The 18,583-nt window shown below is 46.9% G+C and overlaps 1 protein-coding gene across 1 annotated transcript; it reads right to left on the bottom strand.

The window, feature by feature from the left end:
* Nucleotides 1-1,452: 1,452 nt before the first annotated feature.
* Nucleotides 1,453-18,196, bottom strand: LOC144683317 (nuclear receptor subfamily 0 group B member 1-like). The gene is made up of 2 exons (XM_078546255.1): nt 17,605-18,196; nt 1,453-1,889 (listed from the first exon to the last, which is right to left on the bottom strand). The coding sequence occupies exons 1-2, from the start codon at nt 18,137-18,139 to the stop codon at nt 1,648-1,650; spliced, it is 777 nt and encodes a 258-aa protein (XP_078402381.1). The 5' UTR covers nt 18,140-18,196; the 3' UTR covers nt 1,453-1,647.
* Between the last annotated feature and the right edge of the window lie 387 nt (nt 18,197-18,583).

Genomic DNA, 18,583 nt, shown 5'->3' with positions numbered 1-18,583 from the left:
GCCACCTTAGTTGCATCTGTTCTGGCAGTACAACATCCATACCACAGTTTCGAATATGTCTTTGTTTTTCCCCAACTGAGGATTCCCCTCCACCATAGCTGATAGGGCCCTAAACCATGTCCATTCTATTTCACACACTTATGCTCTCACCCCTTCCCCTCCATCCCAGAACCATGATAAGGTTCCCCTAGCCCTCACCATCCACCCCACCTGCTTTCGCATTCAATGGATCATCCTCTGCCATTTCTGCCACCTCCAGCATAGTGCCACCACCTGCCCTCCCTTTTCAGCATTCTGAAGGGACATTTCCTTGCAGTACCCTGGTGCACTCCTCAGTTACCCCCAACATCCCCTCCCTTTTGTATGGCACCTTTCCATGAAAGCTCAGAAGGTGCAACATCTGCTCATTTACTTTCTCTTTTCCCACTGTCCAAGGCACTAAACACCCTTTCCTGGTGAAAAAGTGATTCTTTCAATTTAGTATAATGTTATCACTGTTCCTGATGAAGCCTCCTCTATGTTGGCAGACCAAATGCCAACATTTGGTGGCTGCACTGCAGAACGCCTCCACTCAGTCTGCCAATGTGTGACTACCTCCTGCAATGTTTCTGTGAAGCACAAGCTAACCTCAAGAAATAACACCTCATCTTTCAGTTCAACACTTTACAGCCTTCTGGAGTCAACACTGAGTTTAACAATTTCAGATCCTAGCCTCTGCCTCCATTTATTTTTGGGATGTAGCAGCTCCCCACTTTCCCCTTCCTAGGTGCTTGTTTAAAATCTAGTACGCCTATAACTTTTTCCAGTTCCAACTGAAACATTAACTCTGTTTTTCTCTCCACAGAGACATGTTGCCTAACCTGCTGGGTATTTCCAGCATTTTGTTTTCATTTCAGGTTTCCAGCGTCTGCAGCTATTCTGCTTTTTTGGGGGGATTATAGCCAGGCCCAGATTTTAAAATTGCCTGGGCCTTGTGCTTGGTATATGGAAGCGGCTGGGGTGTGGAGGTTGGAGGGATGGTGGAGAATTTGCTGCCTCTCTCATCCACCCACCCTCATATTTGCAATTGGTTAGAATCAGAGTTTCTGTGTCTGAAATAGCAAGTGTTGTTCCGCCCTATTACAGCCCACAAGTTGATTTTAAAAATTTCTATGTTTATGGAATGCACAAGTCTAGATATTTGATGACATTGCACAAATTTTTCAGGGGCTAAATGGGCACTTAAGCCTCCAGCATGGTGTGCGCACCCAATACCAGCTGGAAGTGTGCCATATTGGTTTGATAAAAATGGTCTCCATGGCCCGTGCCTGAAACAGGCATTCAACCTGTTATTTGCACAGGCAATGAGGCTAACGCATGTTCAAGGCCCATGCTACCCAGTTTGAGTTGGTCTGCTGCTATGAGAAAATTTACAGGCTTTTGTATTTTTCAAAAAAAGACACCCACTAAAGGTAAACATTTTACATACTTTAATGAATCCATCGGCTTTTCAGATTATGTAGGTTAGGCACAGTTCAGGCATAATCATAACCACTTAAACATTTAGAAAACACAATTGTGACAAATAAGTTAGCATGTTCAATAGAAAGTAAAGCACAACTGTCTTGTCCATCATTTAAATGTTTTGGGACGCACAGCAACGTGTGACTAACTCGTGTACAGCATTTCCATCAGCAAAGCATTCATTTGCACGTTTCCGATCAGTGGTCGAAAGAACAGTTGTGTGATAGCAGGCGCATTGATACTCTTTAAGGATGTCAGTGCAAGCCGTATCTGACTGAAGCGGGTTGTGTCCTGAAGGTGGACAGAGTGGGTGTATTCAGTGAGGGCTTGTTCAGCCTCCTGCTGCAGACACAAGATGTATTGTGGAGAGTGCAGCCCTGATACATCTGCAGAAAAAAAAACACATAAATATATTGGCACAGTTGGTTAGAGATAATAATTGGGCTGCATTTGTAAAATCCTAATAGATTTGTGTAAATTCCTGAGCTATTCGTGCCATGGGCCTTCACTAAAATAGCTACTTTCCTCTGAAAAATGTTGAACTTAGCACATTTCCCAGTAGGAATATTGGACAAAATCAGGCTGGCAAAACATTGATCTTCAAGGACATCCATTTGGCTCAGAAGCAATTCTTCAAAATTCTAGAAATTTAATCTCATGCTTGCATTTAAGGGAAAATTTGCATTTATATAATCATCCTTCATGTCCTCAGGGCACCCAAAAGCACTTTATAGCCCAGAAGATAATTATGAGGTGTCGTCATCTTTGCAATGTAGGAAGAACAGAAGCTAACTTGTGCAAAGCAAGGTCACAGTCACAGCAATTATATAACTGATCATGTAACCTGTTTTCGTGATGACGGTTGACAGATAAACATTTTCTAGAACACAGGGAGAATTCACCTACTCAAATAGTGCCATGGGTTCAATGTTTCCTCTGACAGTGCAGTGCTCCCTCACTACTGCAGTGAATGCCACCTTAGAGTATGTGCTCAAGTCTCAGGTCACAACCTCCTAAAACAGATGAGATATCAATTGAGCCACAGCTCATACCTCAAATATATATGGGTTCTGGCTTGGGTCAATTCACCTGTTTTCAAGCCCCTGAGAAAGTTTGTCATTAATAATTGCATTGCAACCTCAAATTCAATAGCAATTAAAAGCAGCACACATATTCCAGTGTTACTTTTTTAGTATTCCAACTGTTGTCAGAATTGAGTTCAGAAGGCTCTCCGGGCAATGTCTCAGCTTCATTCTGTTCCATCATTGTTATGTGCAATGAAGGGCATTGAACTGAAACCAATCCTTTTATAAGATCTTTAATCTGTGATGAGAAACTGGGCTCAGTAACTCATCTTTGGGGCACTACTAGTATTTTTAAACATCCAAAATTGCACATGTGATACTGCCACAGGATTTGATGCATGCCAGATGGCACCTTGGTAAAGAGATTAGCGCGCAAGCAATGAATGTCCAGTGGAAATATGCAGAGCAGGCAGATCATGATGTCAATCAGTACGCAACGAGCGCTGCCATTTTAGTGTCTGCATGAAGGGCAATTATATAAATACAAATTTTCCCTTAAATGCTCCACAATCCTGCCATGTCCCTTCTTAAGTTTGCACAGCTGAAAAGGTGTTCAACAGCAGGAATGATCCCCATCAGGGCTATTTAAAGAATCATTACTACTTTCAGGTTATTTTCTGGTTGCTTTCTTCTAGCTGTTGCTACAATTCTACACATCCTTTGGAGCTTTCCGTGATTGTCTCAAGTTTCAAAGGGAATGGTGTGACTGATGTAAAATTACTTCTTGCTGATTTTAAAGCTTCTGCACAGATTTGGGTGCACTAGTTGACATTGCCTTTGGAATACAGCATGATGGGGAGAATGAGCAGGTGCCACATTGAGCAGGACAAGCTACTGGAAGAGGGAAGATGAGGAGGAGAAAGCAGGAGGCTATGTCCTCCTAGAGTGTTCAAAGACCAATTCTCTACCTGAATCCCACAGAGTGTGCAATGTCTTTGCTTCACTGAAACCTGCCACCTGTGGCAGTGATAACATTAACCTCGGCAGGGCATGGACTGCATTACCAATTGCTGCAAAGGTGACCATGGTGATGAACTTTAGTGCATCTGTTTCCCTCCAGGTTGGTGCTGGAGATATTTGCAATATCTCACAATTTGCCATCCACAGTTGCATAAAGAAGGCTACTGAGGTTCCTTATTCAAAGAGAGTTAAATACATTTCACTCTCTTGCCAGGGACAAACAGATGGAGTGAGCACAAAGCCTCATGAGGATTGCAGGCTTCCCCATGATGCAGGGTGCCATTGATTGCACACATATAGCCTTGCGAGCACCATATCTCAACTCTGCTATGTACTGGAACGGAAAGGTATTCCACTTCCTTAACATCAGGCTACTGGGAAACCAAAACAACAACAAAAATACCTGGAAAAACTCAGCAGGTCTGGCAGCATCTGCGGAGAGGAGCACAGTTAATGTTTCGAGTCCAAATGACCCTTCAACAGAACTAAGTAAAAATAGAAATGGGGGGGAATATAAGCTGGTTTAAGGTGGGGGGGGACAAGAAGAGCTGGATAGAGGGCCAGTGATAGGTGGGGATAACCAAAAGATGTCACAGACAAAAGGACAAAGAGGTGTTGAAGGTGGTGATATTATCTAAAGGAATGTGCTAATTAAGGGTAGAAAGCAGGACGAGCAAGGTACAGATTACCCCAGTGGGGGTGGGGTGGGGGGAAGGGATCGGGAAACCATAGGCAGCAGATCTTGGAGGTCAACGACTGGTATCCTGGCAGCAGTCATAATGCCTTTATTCTACAGCAGCCCACGGCATTTCAACCACAACAGCAAGCCAAAGGAGAGGCGATTGGGTAACAGGGGTTTTCTGCTGACCACGTAACTCATGAGTCAGATTTGCCAACACACACACGCGCAGCATGCATAAAGCGAAAGCCATGCTGACACACAAAATGTGTTTGGTGTGCTAAAACAGTGCTTCTGCTGAACCGCACTGGAGGAGCCCTGCAGTAATTGGCAGACCGAGTGTCAGGTTTTTGGCTGTTGTTGCATGCTGCACAGCCTCGCCATCGTGAGGGGATAGCCCTTGGCTCCAGTTATCAGGAGAGAAGCTGATGAGCAGAAACACCAGAAGGAAGAGACGGAGGAGGAGGGGGGAAGGGTGGGGGTGGGGGGAAGAGGAAAGATGCAGAAACCTAGACAGATCCTTTCTAGCCAGGCTGCACACAAACGCCGGGATTTTCCGCTCCCGTTTGCAGCAGGAATCATAGCGGGCGGGAGCGGAAAATATCAGGAGATCACAAAGATCAGTTTCACATTGTCGTGACACCAGTTTGCGATCATCTGCCCTACCTGTCAATGGCAGGCTGCATTTCCCACCGCTGCACATCACAAACCTAATTTCAATACTTTAGCATCTCATTATAAGCCCTGGTCACTGGAACCTACCTCCTACATTGGATCATGAACTCACTTTGGTGTGATTTCATGCTGGTGTATTTCACAACAGTACATAAGGAGGAGAAAGCAGGAGGCTATGTTCTCCCAGGGTGTTCAAAGACCAATTCTCCTACCTAAACCCCACAGAGCGTGCAATGCCTTTGCTTCACTGAAACCTGCCATCTGTGGCAGTGATAACTTTAACCTCAGCAGGGCATGGACTGCATTACCAATTGCTGCAAAGGTGACCATGGTGATGAACTTTAGTGCATCTGTTCACCTGGTGGGCTGCACTTCGCCCGGGGCTCCGAGGTTCGTTTGCTTACCTGAAACAGGCAGCACTCGCAGTCATCAGTGTCAGGATTCGCTGGCAGCACCACATCGCTTTTAGGGGGTGTCACTGGCAGGTCTCTTCCTACCAGACCACTGGTGAGGCGGGGGATGACTTTTCAATGTCTGCAGGGCTAGGGCTTGCTTGGGGAAGAGGGGTATCCCAAGGTATATGTGGGGGCACATGCTGATCTGTGCAATTGGCCTCAAGATAGTGAGGGCTGAGGAGTCAGCCTCCAGAGGAGATGAGGCCAGATGGACATGTGAGGGCGTGTGTGAGAATGGGTGGTGATGTCCTTGAGCTGGCAGTGAGTGAGATGCCAGTGAACGTGTGATGGGCTTGTGAGTGTGTGAGTTTAGGGTGATGAGATAGCTGCCTTACCCTGGTGCCACAAATAAGATCATTCGTCCTCTTTCTGCACTGTATGGCAAACCTCTTCTGTGAAGCATTGGCACTGACCATCATTGCCACCGCCTCCCAAACTGGAGGAGTGAGATTGCTGGACCTCCTGCAGCCAGAGCAGGGATGGAGGACATCATAGCGAGCCTCGAAAAGGCATTCCAAAGACGGGTCACTGAACTCTTCTTGGCTTTCGGGGCCACATCTTCACTGGAGCAGTCCTGGGCTGCAAACATTGAGAGCTGTGTGCGCAGCTGCAGTTTAGATATGGCACCCGGAGTGAGGAAACAGTGAGATACGGCGTGGCGGGCAATTCAGAGGCCGCCCAACAGCAAAACAGTGCTTTCCTCTGGTAATGAGGCGGGAACCAGACAATATGCACAAAAATAATGATAAAAATAAATAATAAATAATAATAAATAAATAAATAATAATAATAATGCCTTTGCGGCTGGCGGGAAAAACATCTATTTTCATACCGGCCACCGCACATAGCGTAAATCTGGCAAAATCCTGCCTCAGGAACAAATTCAACTCCGATACCAGTGGCCTCAGCTCCAATTCCCCATTCACCAACAGTGCCAAACTCCTTACTTTCACTTTGTTACTGACCATCACAATGCTCGTTTGGCCACAATGCAAAAATAAAACATTCCAAACCAAATTTATAAACAAAATCATGCTCTACTGTGTACAAACATGCCTTCCTTTAGTTCCTGTCTCCTATGTGCCTTGGCCTGTCCTTGTGCTGTTACACAGTGCAAAGCTCAGTGGCAGCAGCTGGGGTGCAGGAGGACTCCTGGCCTTCACTGAGGGAGACTGCAGATGGCCTTGCAGGAAGACATCCAGCAGCTCTGAACCTAGAAAGCCAGCCTTTGGTCTGCACCAACTCAGCATGGGCAGCATCAGTCTGGCAGACTACAGCAGAAAGCAGTGGTGAGAAGATGAATGCTGTCATCCTCAGAGTGGACAACAGGTTCATGCTCTACACTTGCCACTGCTACTCCCCGGGCAACACGTCCGCAATTGTAGTAATCTGTTGGAGGGCAGACTGCTGAGCTGCTGTGACTCCCTTCAAGCCCCTCTTTGAGTTATAATATCCACAGTCATCACAGCAATGGTTGGAGCTTGCATGGCAGCAAACTGAGCTTCCACTACAAAACTCAAACTGTTGTTGGAGGGTGCTTGTTCTGTAATGGAAACTGACACATCACCATCAGACACAGCATTATGATTGGCTCCACAAGTGTGCTGATGGAGTTAGCCACCAATGCCATGTGGAAATGGTGAACTCCAAGCTCAGCACAAACCCCTGTGTCTGGTTTGTACCAGACTCCTCCATGGTCTGTGGCATTAAACTCAGGCTTCCTAAAGCATTGTGCATTCTGTTGTGTACATCCACTGGACATCTTCTGTAGTCTGCCTCATTGAAATCCTCGTCTGAGTCCTTTGCAGCAGAACTCACATGTAACATCATCCTCTGGCACGCTCACATCTGCACAATCCTTGCCCCCTGCCCTGGCTGCACTGCCCTTGTGCCTGGTTTCTCACCACATGCAAATCTCACCTCTACACTTTCCTCTAAGATGTGCGCAGTGTCAGAATGGGAGCTGGTGGCTGCGAATGTGACATCATGTGGTGGTGCATCTTCATCAGCACACAATTCTTTGTTTTCCTCCATTGCCTGGCCAAGGCATAGGGGTAAGGATATGGTGAGGGGAAGTGGGTGGGGTGAAAGTCAGGGCTGAGTGCTAATTATATCTGCAGCTTGTAAATCAGCAGAGATTTTGGGTGAGGAAGTGGGATGTGAGAAGGGTTAGGTATGAGGATGCTGCCATCTTCAATAGTTACAGCCCGCCCAGTTGCCACAACCTCAGCGATGGTACTCTGATTATGGCCAGCACCTTCACCTCCATGGGGCTTAGGACATGCAGCCAATCCTCTCCCTCTCCAGTTCTTTCATGCCTACTCCAGTTGTGCACCACCTTCTCCTGCAAGAGAAGGGGAAGTGTGTCAGTGAGTGTTAAGCAATCTATTTGGCTAATGTTATTGTAATGATTGAATTGCTGGCAGTCTGTGTAATCTGAGAGAAGAGGGCGTGAGACTTGTAGCTGCGTTAAGTGTGTGAGAGGCAGGTGGAGCCTATAAATGTCAGGTATGAATCATGGTTGATAGAGGTTGCTGATGGATGAATGATGGGGGTGTGGTGGTTTGAGACTGTATATGAAGCTAGTGGTGTTAGTGATTTAGCATTTGAAGATGTATTCACTGACCTTGGCCACTCCTGTGCGGCACATCTATCCAGATCCTTTGGGGCTTGACCCCTGGTATTGACTTCCACGGCTATCTGCTCCCACTGCTTTATCACTGTGTGTTTGTAAAGCTTCATAAGTGCCATTTAATATAAATAAAGAAATAGAACAGGATAAATTAATGGGGCTAGGTGGAAATAAATCCTCCGGGCCTAACAACCTGCATCCCAGGGTTTAAAAGAAGTGTTTACAGAGATAATGGATGCATTGGTTTTGATCTTCTAGAATTCCTTCAATTCTAGGACAGTTTCCATGGATTGGAAAGTAGCAAACATAACCCCACTATTTAAGAAAGGTAAAAGAGAGAAAATGGGGATCTATAGGCCAGTTAGCCCAACATCAGTGGTGGGCAAAATGCTAGAATTTATCATGAGGGACTTGGTAACGGGGACTTAGAAAATCATATTTTGATTAAGCAGCATCAACACAGATTTATGAAAGCAAAATTATGTTTGACAAATCTGTTAGACTTTTGAAGGATGTAACCAGTAGGATGGATAAGGGGAAACCAGTGATGTAGGGCTGGATAATATGGGAAGACAGATGCCAAGCACCAGCCCCCCCCACCCAAAAACAACATTGGCGGGGAGCCATAAAGTGCTGTGGGTAGACTAATGAGGGCTGAGTGGCACTTCTGCCCCTCATTGAGGCAGAGGTCCCACCCCCTGGAGCTGCCGGGCAATCTGATTAGCTGGCAGCTCCATCAGTCCTGACAGTGCCAGGAAGGCATGAATGGCCATGCCGGACCCATGGGTTCCTGAAGCAAATAAGTCCGGGGCTTTGGGCCGGGAGGGTGTGGGTAGGTTAGGGAGAGGGGCTGGGAGGGCAGATGCGGCTGGGTTTAGGTGAGGGAGTAGGTAGGAATGAAGATGGGGGGTGGGGTTCGACCTAAGGGAGGCCTCCCTGTGATCGGCAAAGGGCGACTCCCGAAGACCGAACCCCTTCTTCCTTCCTGCTCTTTAAACAAGGAAGTTAAAAAATCGGACATACTGCTCCCGCCTGGCTGCCCACGTCAAGTGTTTTATGGCGTGGGCAGCATACTACCAGCATCGATTGGCTTGACAACAAGCCTATTTGACCCTTAGTTATTCATTTAAATATGGTGGGTGGGCTGCCGATTTCAGCACCAAGCTGTGCCCCAGTGTCATGGGAGTGAGTTCAGGGGTGGGCGGGAAGGCGGTGGGGTGGGCACCCATTCTATTTTACGTGTTGCCCCTCCCCCACAGGAAATACGCCTGCTGGTGGCATATAAAATTCAAAAAGCATTCGACAAGGTGCCACACAAGAGGTTATTTCACAAAATTAGAATTAAGGGATTAGGGGTAATATATTAGCATTGATTGAGGATTGGTTAATTGCCAGAAACAATCTTCCGTCCCCCTTGGCCTCGGGCGTCATGGTGGGTGTGAGCGGGCAATATGGCGAGAAGGCCAAAAATCAGTTTCACGACCTTGTGGAACCAGCTGTGATCGTCCGCTCCACCCGTCAATGGCGGGCTGCGTTTCCCACTGCCATAAGTCAGGAACGTCACTTTAATACATTTGCATATAATTATAATCCCTACACATCTCCCCACATTGGGTCTTCCAGCTACGCTGACGTGTTTCACAACAGCATTTATAAGGGGAGTTGAACTTCACGGGGAACTTGGAGGTGACCGCTCACTAATGTTGAGCAATGCCCACGAGGGTCGCCCATTGGACTTCAAGGTTGAGGCACCGCACATTCAGGCAATGCCACATGCAGGCCACTTTTTCCCGGCTGGCTAACAATGCGATGCCAGTACAAGGGCTGCACTGCAGTTGGGGCGAGTTGTGGGGGACAAGACAGCACAGTCTGAAAGTAGTACACTAGCACACGCGGGGCGGCGGCCACGCATTAGGGACCCCTTGTATAAAGTGACCATTCCTCCGCAGCTGAGACAGTTCAGGTGCAGCCACATTGATATCCTTCGTGTCGGGCCCCTAGTTTATCTGCCCACTCAAGCAGCCCAAGCATGAAAGTGCCACCAAATGCTCCTGAACTTTTAACCCTCGGACATGAAATGCAAACTAATGAGCATTTTAGTGGACTGCAGAACAATTGGACGACTGGACAAACTGTACAATCTCCTTGTGAAAACTGGCCATATAGCAGTCACTGCTGGAGGTGCTCACAGCCCCTTGGCAATGTCAGCATCTCGGTTTGGATCAGTCTCCCCCATGGTTAAAGCTAACAGCGCAGCCTTTCAGTGTGGATTAGGAGAATGCCTGCGCCTGAGCTGAGGGCACAGCGTGCAGTCCAGTGGGCGAAGCTGCTGCCAATTGGTCAGGTGGAGGGGGGTGGAGTTTGGTGAGGTTTCAGGCAGCCATGCAGCGCACTAATCTCTGGCCATCTAAGTGGTGGCCAGCACTCTCTGGCATGTGTTAAGGGGCCTTCAGACTTAACCAAAAAAGGTTCTTAGTGCACCCATGCTAACCTCACATGTCTCTCTCTTTCATCCTGCAGCAGGAGTACATCAGGAGCATGGAGACTGATGACCTAGCTTTATGCCACATAGCTTCCAGGGAGCGGAGATGAAGGAGGAGGGAGCGATGGATGTACCTGGCTGGGCAGGCGGAAGAGAAACACCCTCAAGAAAAAGGGGTGGCTGGGGCTCCTGCACATGCCGCTGAAGAGCCACAGTGAGCCATTGCTGATTGGTGCCTAGCTAGACCCAGGGTGTACAGATGGCGCTTGTCATTCCTGAAGATTACTGAGAACCAGTGTCGCTGAAGACTGCGCATGTCTAGGCAACTGGTCGGCCACATCTGCCACAAGCTGCAGGATCTGTCACCACGGGATATGGAGGGCCTGTTCAGCTGGTGTGTGACCATCACAAACGTACTCTGCAGGTCTATGCATGGTTCCCAGAGAGTGTCCACAACTCCTACATTCTCAGTTTGTCTCAGATCCCTGACGTCTTCCAGGGTCCAGAGAAGCTGCAGGGTTGGCTCCTCGGGCCCAAAGGCTACCCACAGAGGATGTGGCTGATGACACCCGTGCGGCGGCCTCAGACTGCAGCAGAAAGAATGTAAAACGGGGATCATGCTGCAACTCACACTTTGATGGAGCAGACCATCACGATATTGAAAATGAGGTTCCATGCTTGGACTGGTCTGGTGGAGCCCTGCAATACAGTTCACAGAGGGTGTCACGCATTGTCATCATCTGCTTCACCCTTCACAGGCTGCAACAGGGGGAGGAGCTGGCTTAGGAGGAGGTGGAGGAGCTGCATATCTCCTTCAATGAGGAGGGTGTCGATGGGCATGAGGGTGAGGAGGTCCTTGAAGGCGAGGATGATGGCGATAAGGCCATTAGACTGTCCAGACAAGGCAGGCACTCGAGAGGCCCTCATAGCTGCTAGATTTGTGGAGGATGATGATGACATGCAGCGAGGTGACCCCATGGATCCTCACATTGCATCTGTGAACGTTTGACTCCAGTCTGGCTGATGGCAGCGCACATACCCTCTGTGATAAGACTCCTGTCATGGAGACGCAGCAAATGCCTATAGTTCCTACGTTCCAGGAGGATGATGACAACATGCAGTGGGGACTCTCCATAGATGCTCACAAAGCTAATGTGAATGTCTGACTCCTGTCTGGCTGATGGAAGGTCACTTGCACTCTGTGAACAGGGTCTTTTCATGGAGATATAGCAGGGAAACTTAACTTCTCCTGATCCTACTGCATCCTTTGTGAGCTGAACCCTGTGGCAATGACATTCTCCTCGTCCTATGGAGCTGGAGCTGCTGAGGTCACAGGAAGAGGGGATTTGGATGGGCCGGACATTCCCAGAGTCACCTGGGTGGATCGCCCTGGGGAGACACCTGCTTATCCTCCTCCCTATAGGTGCCCAAGGGCCCCACGCTGACTCCTTGAGGAGAAGGAGAAGCTGGAGTGAGATTGAGTTGCCCCGCACCCCTCTCATATTGACACTGTTGGAGGCCAATTATGGCATCAGTGATGTAGTTCAGCCCGCGCAGCAGTGCAGGACCAATGTCTTGAATCAAGGTCTCCATGGCAGCTGCCATCCTACCAGCGTTGACCTCGGTGTGCTGGCATGCAGGCGCTGTCACCTCAGCCTGAAGACAGATAGATTCCTCCATTGCGCTTTGTTATCTGATGAGTCCAGTGGACATCCATTCATGAATCAAACAGCATGTCCCATCCACTGTTTGCAATGGGCAAGCTACAGACTGTAGCCAACCAGCAGCGCTTGCAAAAATCATGACACTGTCCAACATTAAATGTAATTCCGCGATTGGACAATATTTACTAACTAATCCTCAATTACGCTGACAACCAATTTAAGATTGCCAGTTGGACTTGCAGTGTGGTGCATTTGTATACACAAGAAGCTACATATATTAATACACAGGCCTCTGTTCTTTGCAGATAGAAAGAACATGTACATGCATTGCGCTTGTTTCAGATAAACAAAATAAGTGACAGCCATTCACTGACTCATTCCTCAGGGCAATGCCATGACCAATCAAGGTCAAGCTACCTGGTTTAAATTTCAAACAACGGCAGATAACTGTCAGTCATCATCAATTGGTACATTTTCTATGGCAATGCCTCTACCAATCACGGTCCACTTGCCAACCAATCAGTACTCCCTTCTCATACAGTATAAATTGTTGTTTTCCCCCAATATTAGTATTCTTGCAGTGTCCTGATGAGTGCAAGATGAAAAGCTTTGACATATCTCTTTTTTCAGCAACACTCAAGTTCTGTACTACCAAACGACAATTAATTTACCACGACTCTTTGTTTCCTGACATTCACTCAACTTTGCATCCGTACTAACACTGTCCATTTTATTGCATGCTCTTCCACTTTGCTGGGAAACCTATTATGTAGCAATTTATCAATTGCCTTTTGAAAGTCCATGTATCAAGATCAACCACATTGCCCTCATCAGCTCTCCCTGCTTCTTCATTGAATAACTCAACTAAGTGAATGGAGGGGTATCAGGATAGTGTTGGAAGATGGAGTTGAGTTCGAAGATCAGCCATGATCTTGTTGAATGGCAGAGCAGGCTCAAAGGGCCAAATAGCCTAAACCAGCTCCTATTTCTTATGTTTGTATGTTCAATCATTCTTCCTTTCCACATTAGATTCAGCTCATACATGACTCCCAGAACCTGCTCCAGCCACAGTACACCTCCTCTTTAAGCAGTACAGTGTAACTGTGTGTGGGATTAGCAAATATTAGTGTTTGATGCCCTGGTGATGCAGCCAATCAACAGCGTTTTTAGAGATGGCGGCACACAGGAACAATGTATATAAACAAACAATACAAAGATGTTGTGGTGTCTTTATTACATTTAATGGGTGTGGCTTAACCGTGCATCATGATCCTCCAGGCCCATTGACAGGGTTAATGCAATCAAGGTCCCTGCATCTTCAAGCAATTGTATTCTGGCTTGTCAATCCTCCATGGGTGCTTTATAAAATGAATAACAGAATTTCCCTCAGGGCTGAACTCCCTCCTTTGGACACATGCAGAATTATTTATTATTGGTTTAAACACCATACTCTCATGGGGCTGAATCTTACACTGGGTGCAGGGTCCCCTCTCCCTGGCATAAAAGTTGGGGGCGAGCCTGCACCAGCTTGGTGGGCTGGCCCCTCAGCCATGTAATGGCCATCAGGCTGGCAGGTGTCTGGTCCCAGCAGCGCTACCAGGAATGGTGACCACTGCTGGTACTGCAGCAAATCCCAGAAGGAAAGTGAGTTACGATGAAGCCTGGCTTGGAGGTAAGTTCAGGACCTCAATGGGACCAGGCCCGCAGGCTGCAGCGAGGGAAGTGGTGGGTTCAGATGGACAGGGCAGGGAGGGAGGGGAAACACTTGGGGGGTGAGGGGGAGGTCGTGGCAGGGGGATATTGGGATGGAGATGCCTTGGAGGGAAGGGCCCTCCAATGGGCACAGGGGTCCAGAAAAGGAGGCACTTCCCCCACAACTCAGCCACTGGTCCACCAGGCTTCACCTGGCAGGCTGGACACTAGACGCAGATTTCCCCATCGCAGATAAAATCCCAGTGGCAGCAGAAAGAGGGCCTTAGGGGCTTCAATAGAACTACAGGTAATTGTGTTGCCTGATGTCCCTTCTGTAAAATTGTAGCAGGATGGGCAGGGGCTTGTTGGCAGCAGGAACCGTGCCAATTTTACTCCCCCCCCCACCCCACCAACCATGCCTGTCACCCTAGGGACAGCCAATTCTGGCCTTGTAGTCACTTGATGGCTTGCAAGGAAACAATATTTGCTAACAATGGCTGTATTTTTTTTTTTTTAGTTACAGCTGTTACCTTTACTCTCTGCTTAAACTTTCCCCCCACTGGATTGCATTGTGATCTATATTCAAAAGTCCTGTATTTGGCATCCGCTTGTCACTCTCCAGATGTCACACTTTGGTCTAGTTCCTCTGTGGGGTGGAAATCATTGTGGATTGCCACTCTGCTCGAGCTTTTCCACTCCTTGGCGCTGCTTTGCATTTCTAGCTAGCTCTTCCAAGCTGGACTTCTCCAGAAATGCGAAGAACAGTGTCCATCGAAGAGCTCCATCACAGCGTTGCAGCATCGGGCGGGGGGAGTGCGGGGGATGTGGGGATGACAGGACACACACCCTTGCCTTTTAAAGAACTAGCTGCCATATTGTAAGTTGAAATATCCAGTGTGAATGTTAGTGAATGCGTAAATTGGTCGATGGGTGAGGTAAATGGGTAGTGTGGGTAGTGTGGGTGAGGCAGTAGGTGGGTAGAGTGGCAGGTGGGTGAATTGGTGGGTGGATATGGAGGCCAGTGTGTAGGGTGGCAGGTGGGTGAAATGGGTGAGGTGGGTAGGTGGGTGAGGTGGCTAGGTGGGTTGGGATAGTTGGGACGGTTGGGAAGGGATAATTAGGTCAGGGGCTAATCCAGTCGGGTTGGGGAGTAGTCAGGTGGTGGGGGGTTGGCAGGTCTGGTCAGAGGGATAGTCAGGTGGTTGAGCATTAGTGTGGTTGAGAGGCGCAGTCAGGGGAGTTGGGGGCACGGTCAATGTGAGTGATTGGGGGACCTAGCTCAGGGTTGAAGACTTTTGTGGGGGGTCCAGGGGAGCAGGCGAATTGTCCATTGGAATTTCAAACCTCCTGAGCAATTTCCACAAAGGTCAGCAGGTCGGGACTGCGCGGGCTCCCGACACGCCTCTTGGGTCGTACGTCCAGTCTCCAACGACCTGGAAACTGAAAGTTCTGGCCCTTTGCTTTGTATCTGTAAGAACCATTAATGAAAGTAGAAAAGAAGTCGGGCATTTTATACTGGGTTCTTCTGACCTGGAATCAGGCATTTACAAAGAACTATGCTCCTTTGATTGACATCAGGAGTTTGTAAGCTGCTGCAATAATCAGGCTGTGCTTATGTAGACCACTGCTATACAGTTAAACTAAGCAAGTTTCTAATGTACTCAACACTCTGCTACGGGAGAGTGCCATGATCAGAGCAAACTAAACCTGCCAGAGTTCCAGACATTGAGAATTTAGGGAATTTCAAGCTTTAACTCACAAAGGTGAAATGTTTAAAATCCAAGGGAGGTGGAGGTGGAGTTAAAAGTGAGGGCTATAAGTGTAAATATATTGAACTATTTCATATTTTTCCAAATTAGACCCACTCCTCCACCATCCCCGCCCCCTTCACCACCACTGAGTTTCATTTAATCGGATTCCATATAATGAATTCAGTCACAGGGATCAGAACATCTCCTGTGACCCTTTGTCCAGCTTTGTGTCTGGAGGTCTAATTTATAAAATCTGCAGGTGGAATTCAATGTAAGGGATGGTTATTGAATAAACAGTAAATGGGCTCAAGAGACAAATAGGTATGTTTCTGGAGATAGAAGGGATTAAAGAACCTGGTAATGAGGCAGGAAAGTGAGGCCAAGATGGACCAAAATGAGGCAAATTTGTTGGGCTAAATAATTTTGTCAGCAAAACTTCTCATGTTCCTACCCAGATCAATAAAAAATGGTCCTGGTCAATGCCGACTCAAACCTCCTCCAGACCACAAGTGAATGTAAACTCACAGATCCCACAGGACTGGACACATTTCCCAATCTGCCAAGACTTTTAAGGAATGAAGACAAAGTGTCTCCTAGCTAAGTGTTTTTTCATGCAAAAGTTGTGGAAATCTGCAACTGCTTCTCCCAAAAGACCGTGAATGCTGGCAGGCGGGTGTAGGGGGGTCAGCTGAATCTTCCAAGGCTGAGATCGCGAGGTTTTTGTTGGCTAAGGGTTTCAAGGGATACGTGAAGGCAAGTGAATGGAGTTGAGCACAGACCAGCCATGGTATAGCTGAATGCTGGAGCAGGCCCAAGGAGCTAATTGGCCTACTCCTTTTGTTTCTCACCCCTCCAAATATACCCACAAGTCACTGTGGCTGACCAGCTGGGCCACAGTGATCTTTGATCCTGCACATTCCTATGTTCATGTATAAGTTTATGACTGCAAGCCCACTGGAGAGCCCCTCACAAAACTGCCGAGGATCAACAGCCACAGAACACTGGTTAAAGTAAGCTCAAAATAGGCTATCTCAGGTAGTATTCAGTAGTTATTTTAAATTTAATTAAGATCTTCCTGCTAATCAGGGCAACCTCTGAGTATTTGAGGTTGCAAGTGATGAAATATATTGGCACTTTATTGGATATAATATAATCCAATATGTGAGCTGCCAGTCATGATTTTGCATATAGCCCTTGCTGAAAACACTGACACCAGCATGTTCCTGAATCTTCTAAGGTGCCAATCAGCTCTGAAGGCCAACATTTCCTGTCAAGGTTAAACAGTTTTGTTCCTTATCAAACAATTTTCACAACACATTGTTGATCAGAGCTATCATTTAAGCAAAGCTCTCTTTTTCTCTCGTATAAAATTTGAAGCAAACACTTTTGGAAACAATAGTAATTAGTAACTACAGAGCACGTGATAATTTCCAGTGTAACACAACAAAATAGTTTACTTTAGTAAGAGATAGTAATCTAGCCATGGGCTTGTTGGAAACATGTATGAATTTATTTGACATTTCAGTCAACAGTTGTGAAGAGCTGCGTTAATTTTAATTCCTTAATAGGTAAAGAACAGACCTGCTGAGAGTTTTAACCAAAGAGATTGAACAATGTTGTGACATTTCTGAGAGAACTATTTCACTGAGAGTTAAACAAAAGCTGATTTTTCCCATCCTTTTTCAGCTTCTACCCCTACACCCCACCCCTTGCTTTTCTATTCAGCTTCTTCCCTCAGCTGCCTTCACTAACTTCCCTTTAACTGTACCACAAACACATCTTCCTTAAAAGTTTTTCATTGTCAGTTTGTACACACATTGAACCTTGCCAAACAAATAATGTTTCACCAGAGTGGCCTTTTAACTGCGAATGAATTTCTTGCTTTCTCATGAATGACACAAACAAGAAGATTTAGGTTTCCTGAATAACCTTAACAATCTTTCAATGTCAATTCAATCATTTCCGCACAGGTTTACTAAAAATAAAAATCAAGCTTTGAGTCAAGGACTCCAGTGGGATAGCTCACCTGGGCTGAATAAAATGATCCCCTTTAAGTAAACATACTCCTTAGTGCTGATATCAATGCTCCAGCACTTAGTTAGGAACGATTTGACTTTCTGTACCTCAGCAGCTGATGGCTCAGTGATTGTTTTCTCATCGCTGCCTTTGCCCTTCTGGTTTGTTAGAATCTCTTTCAGTATGCTGGTCTTTGATGGCTCAATCACTTCGAAATCCACCCCTTCCTGAGCCAAGCCCAACACGAACAGGGCAGCCCAGCAGTTCTCCAGCAATAGCAGCTGGTCTGGCTGCAGCAGCCCCCGAAAGGAGGGCAGATTTTTAATAAAGTTCACAGTCTTGAGCAGAACTTCAGAAGCAGCCTTGCAGGCGATGTAAGGCGATCCTAGTGCTATCTTCTCTTTAGTTTCATGCTTGCAGCTGCAGGTAGGCAGATGCTGATGTCTCTTGTGGTTTAAGATGTGGTAAAGGATGCTGCCTTGATTCATCTTATCCTTTTCACAGTGACATTTCCTTTGAAGGGCAGAGTGAGAACTGAATGCCATCGCCCTGTGAAGATGGTAGCACCCCTGTCAACAGTGCTGCGAGGAGTATCACTGTTTATGTTCAAGAAACAGGACCCTGATAGATCTTTTATACCCTGGCTGCCAAATAACCTTGAACAGCACTGTAGCAAGTTCCAAGGTTATCGCTGAAATAGTGGAGAGGTGGTTATGTGAAAATACAGGCATGGATCAGAGGCAGAGACAGAAAAATGGCATGGATTGCATCAGGAATAACATAAGGTGATGCAATACAATAGTTAATGCAATGAATAGATTTAATTTGCTTTTAGTATTCTCAAGGACATTCAGATACCAGGGTCACTTATTAGTTGCTAGCTAAATTTAAACAGCTCCATTTCTTTCTGAATCTTTCACACTTTCACTTGCAGTTGATTGTAGCCATGTGAAGTTCTGTGAGGAGAAATTGTGAACCATTTGCTGTCT

This window comes from Cetorhinus maximus, chromosome 8, assembly GCF_964194155.1.
Source record: "Cetorhinus maximus chromosome 8, sCetMax3.hap1.1, whole genome shotgun sequence".
Classification (NCBI taxonomy): Eukaryota; Metazoa; Chordata; class Chondrichthyes; order Lamniformes; family Cetorhinidae; genus Cetorhinus; species Cetorhinus maximus.
Note: the sequence above shows the minus strand (reverse complement) of the source record. Positions and strands in the feature narration are given on the sequence as shown.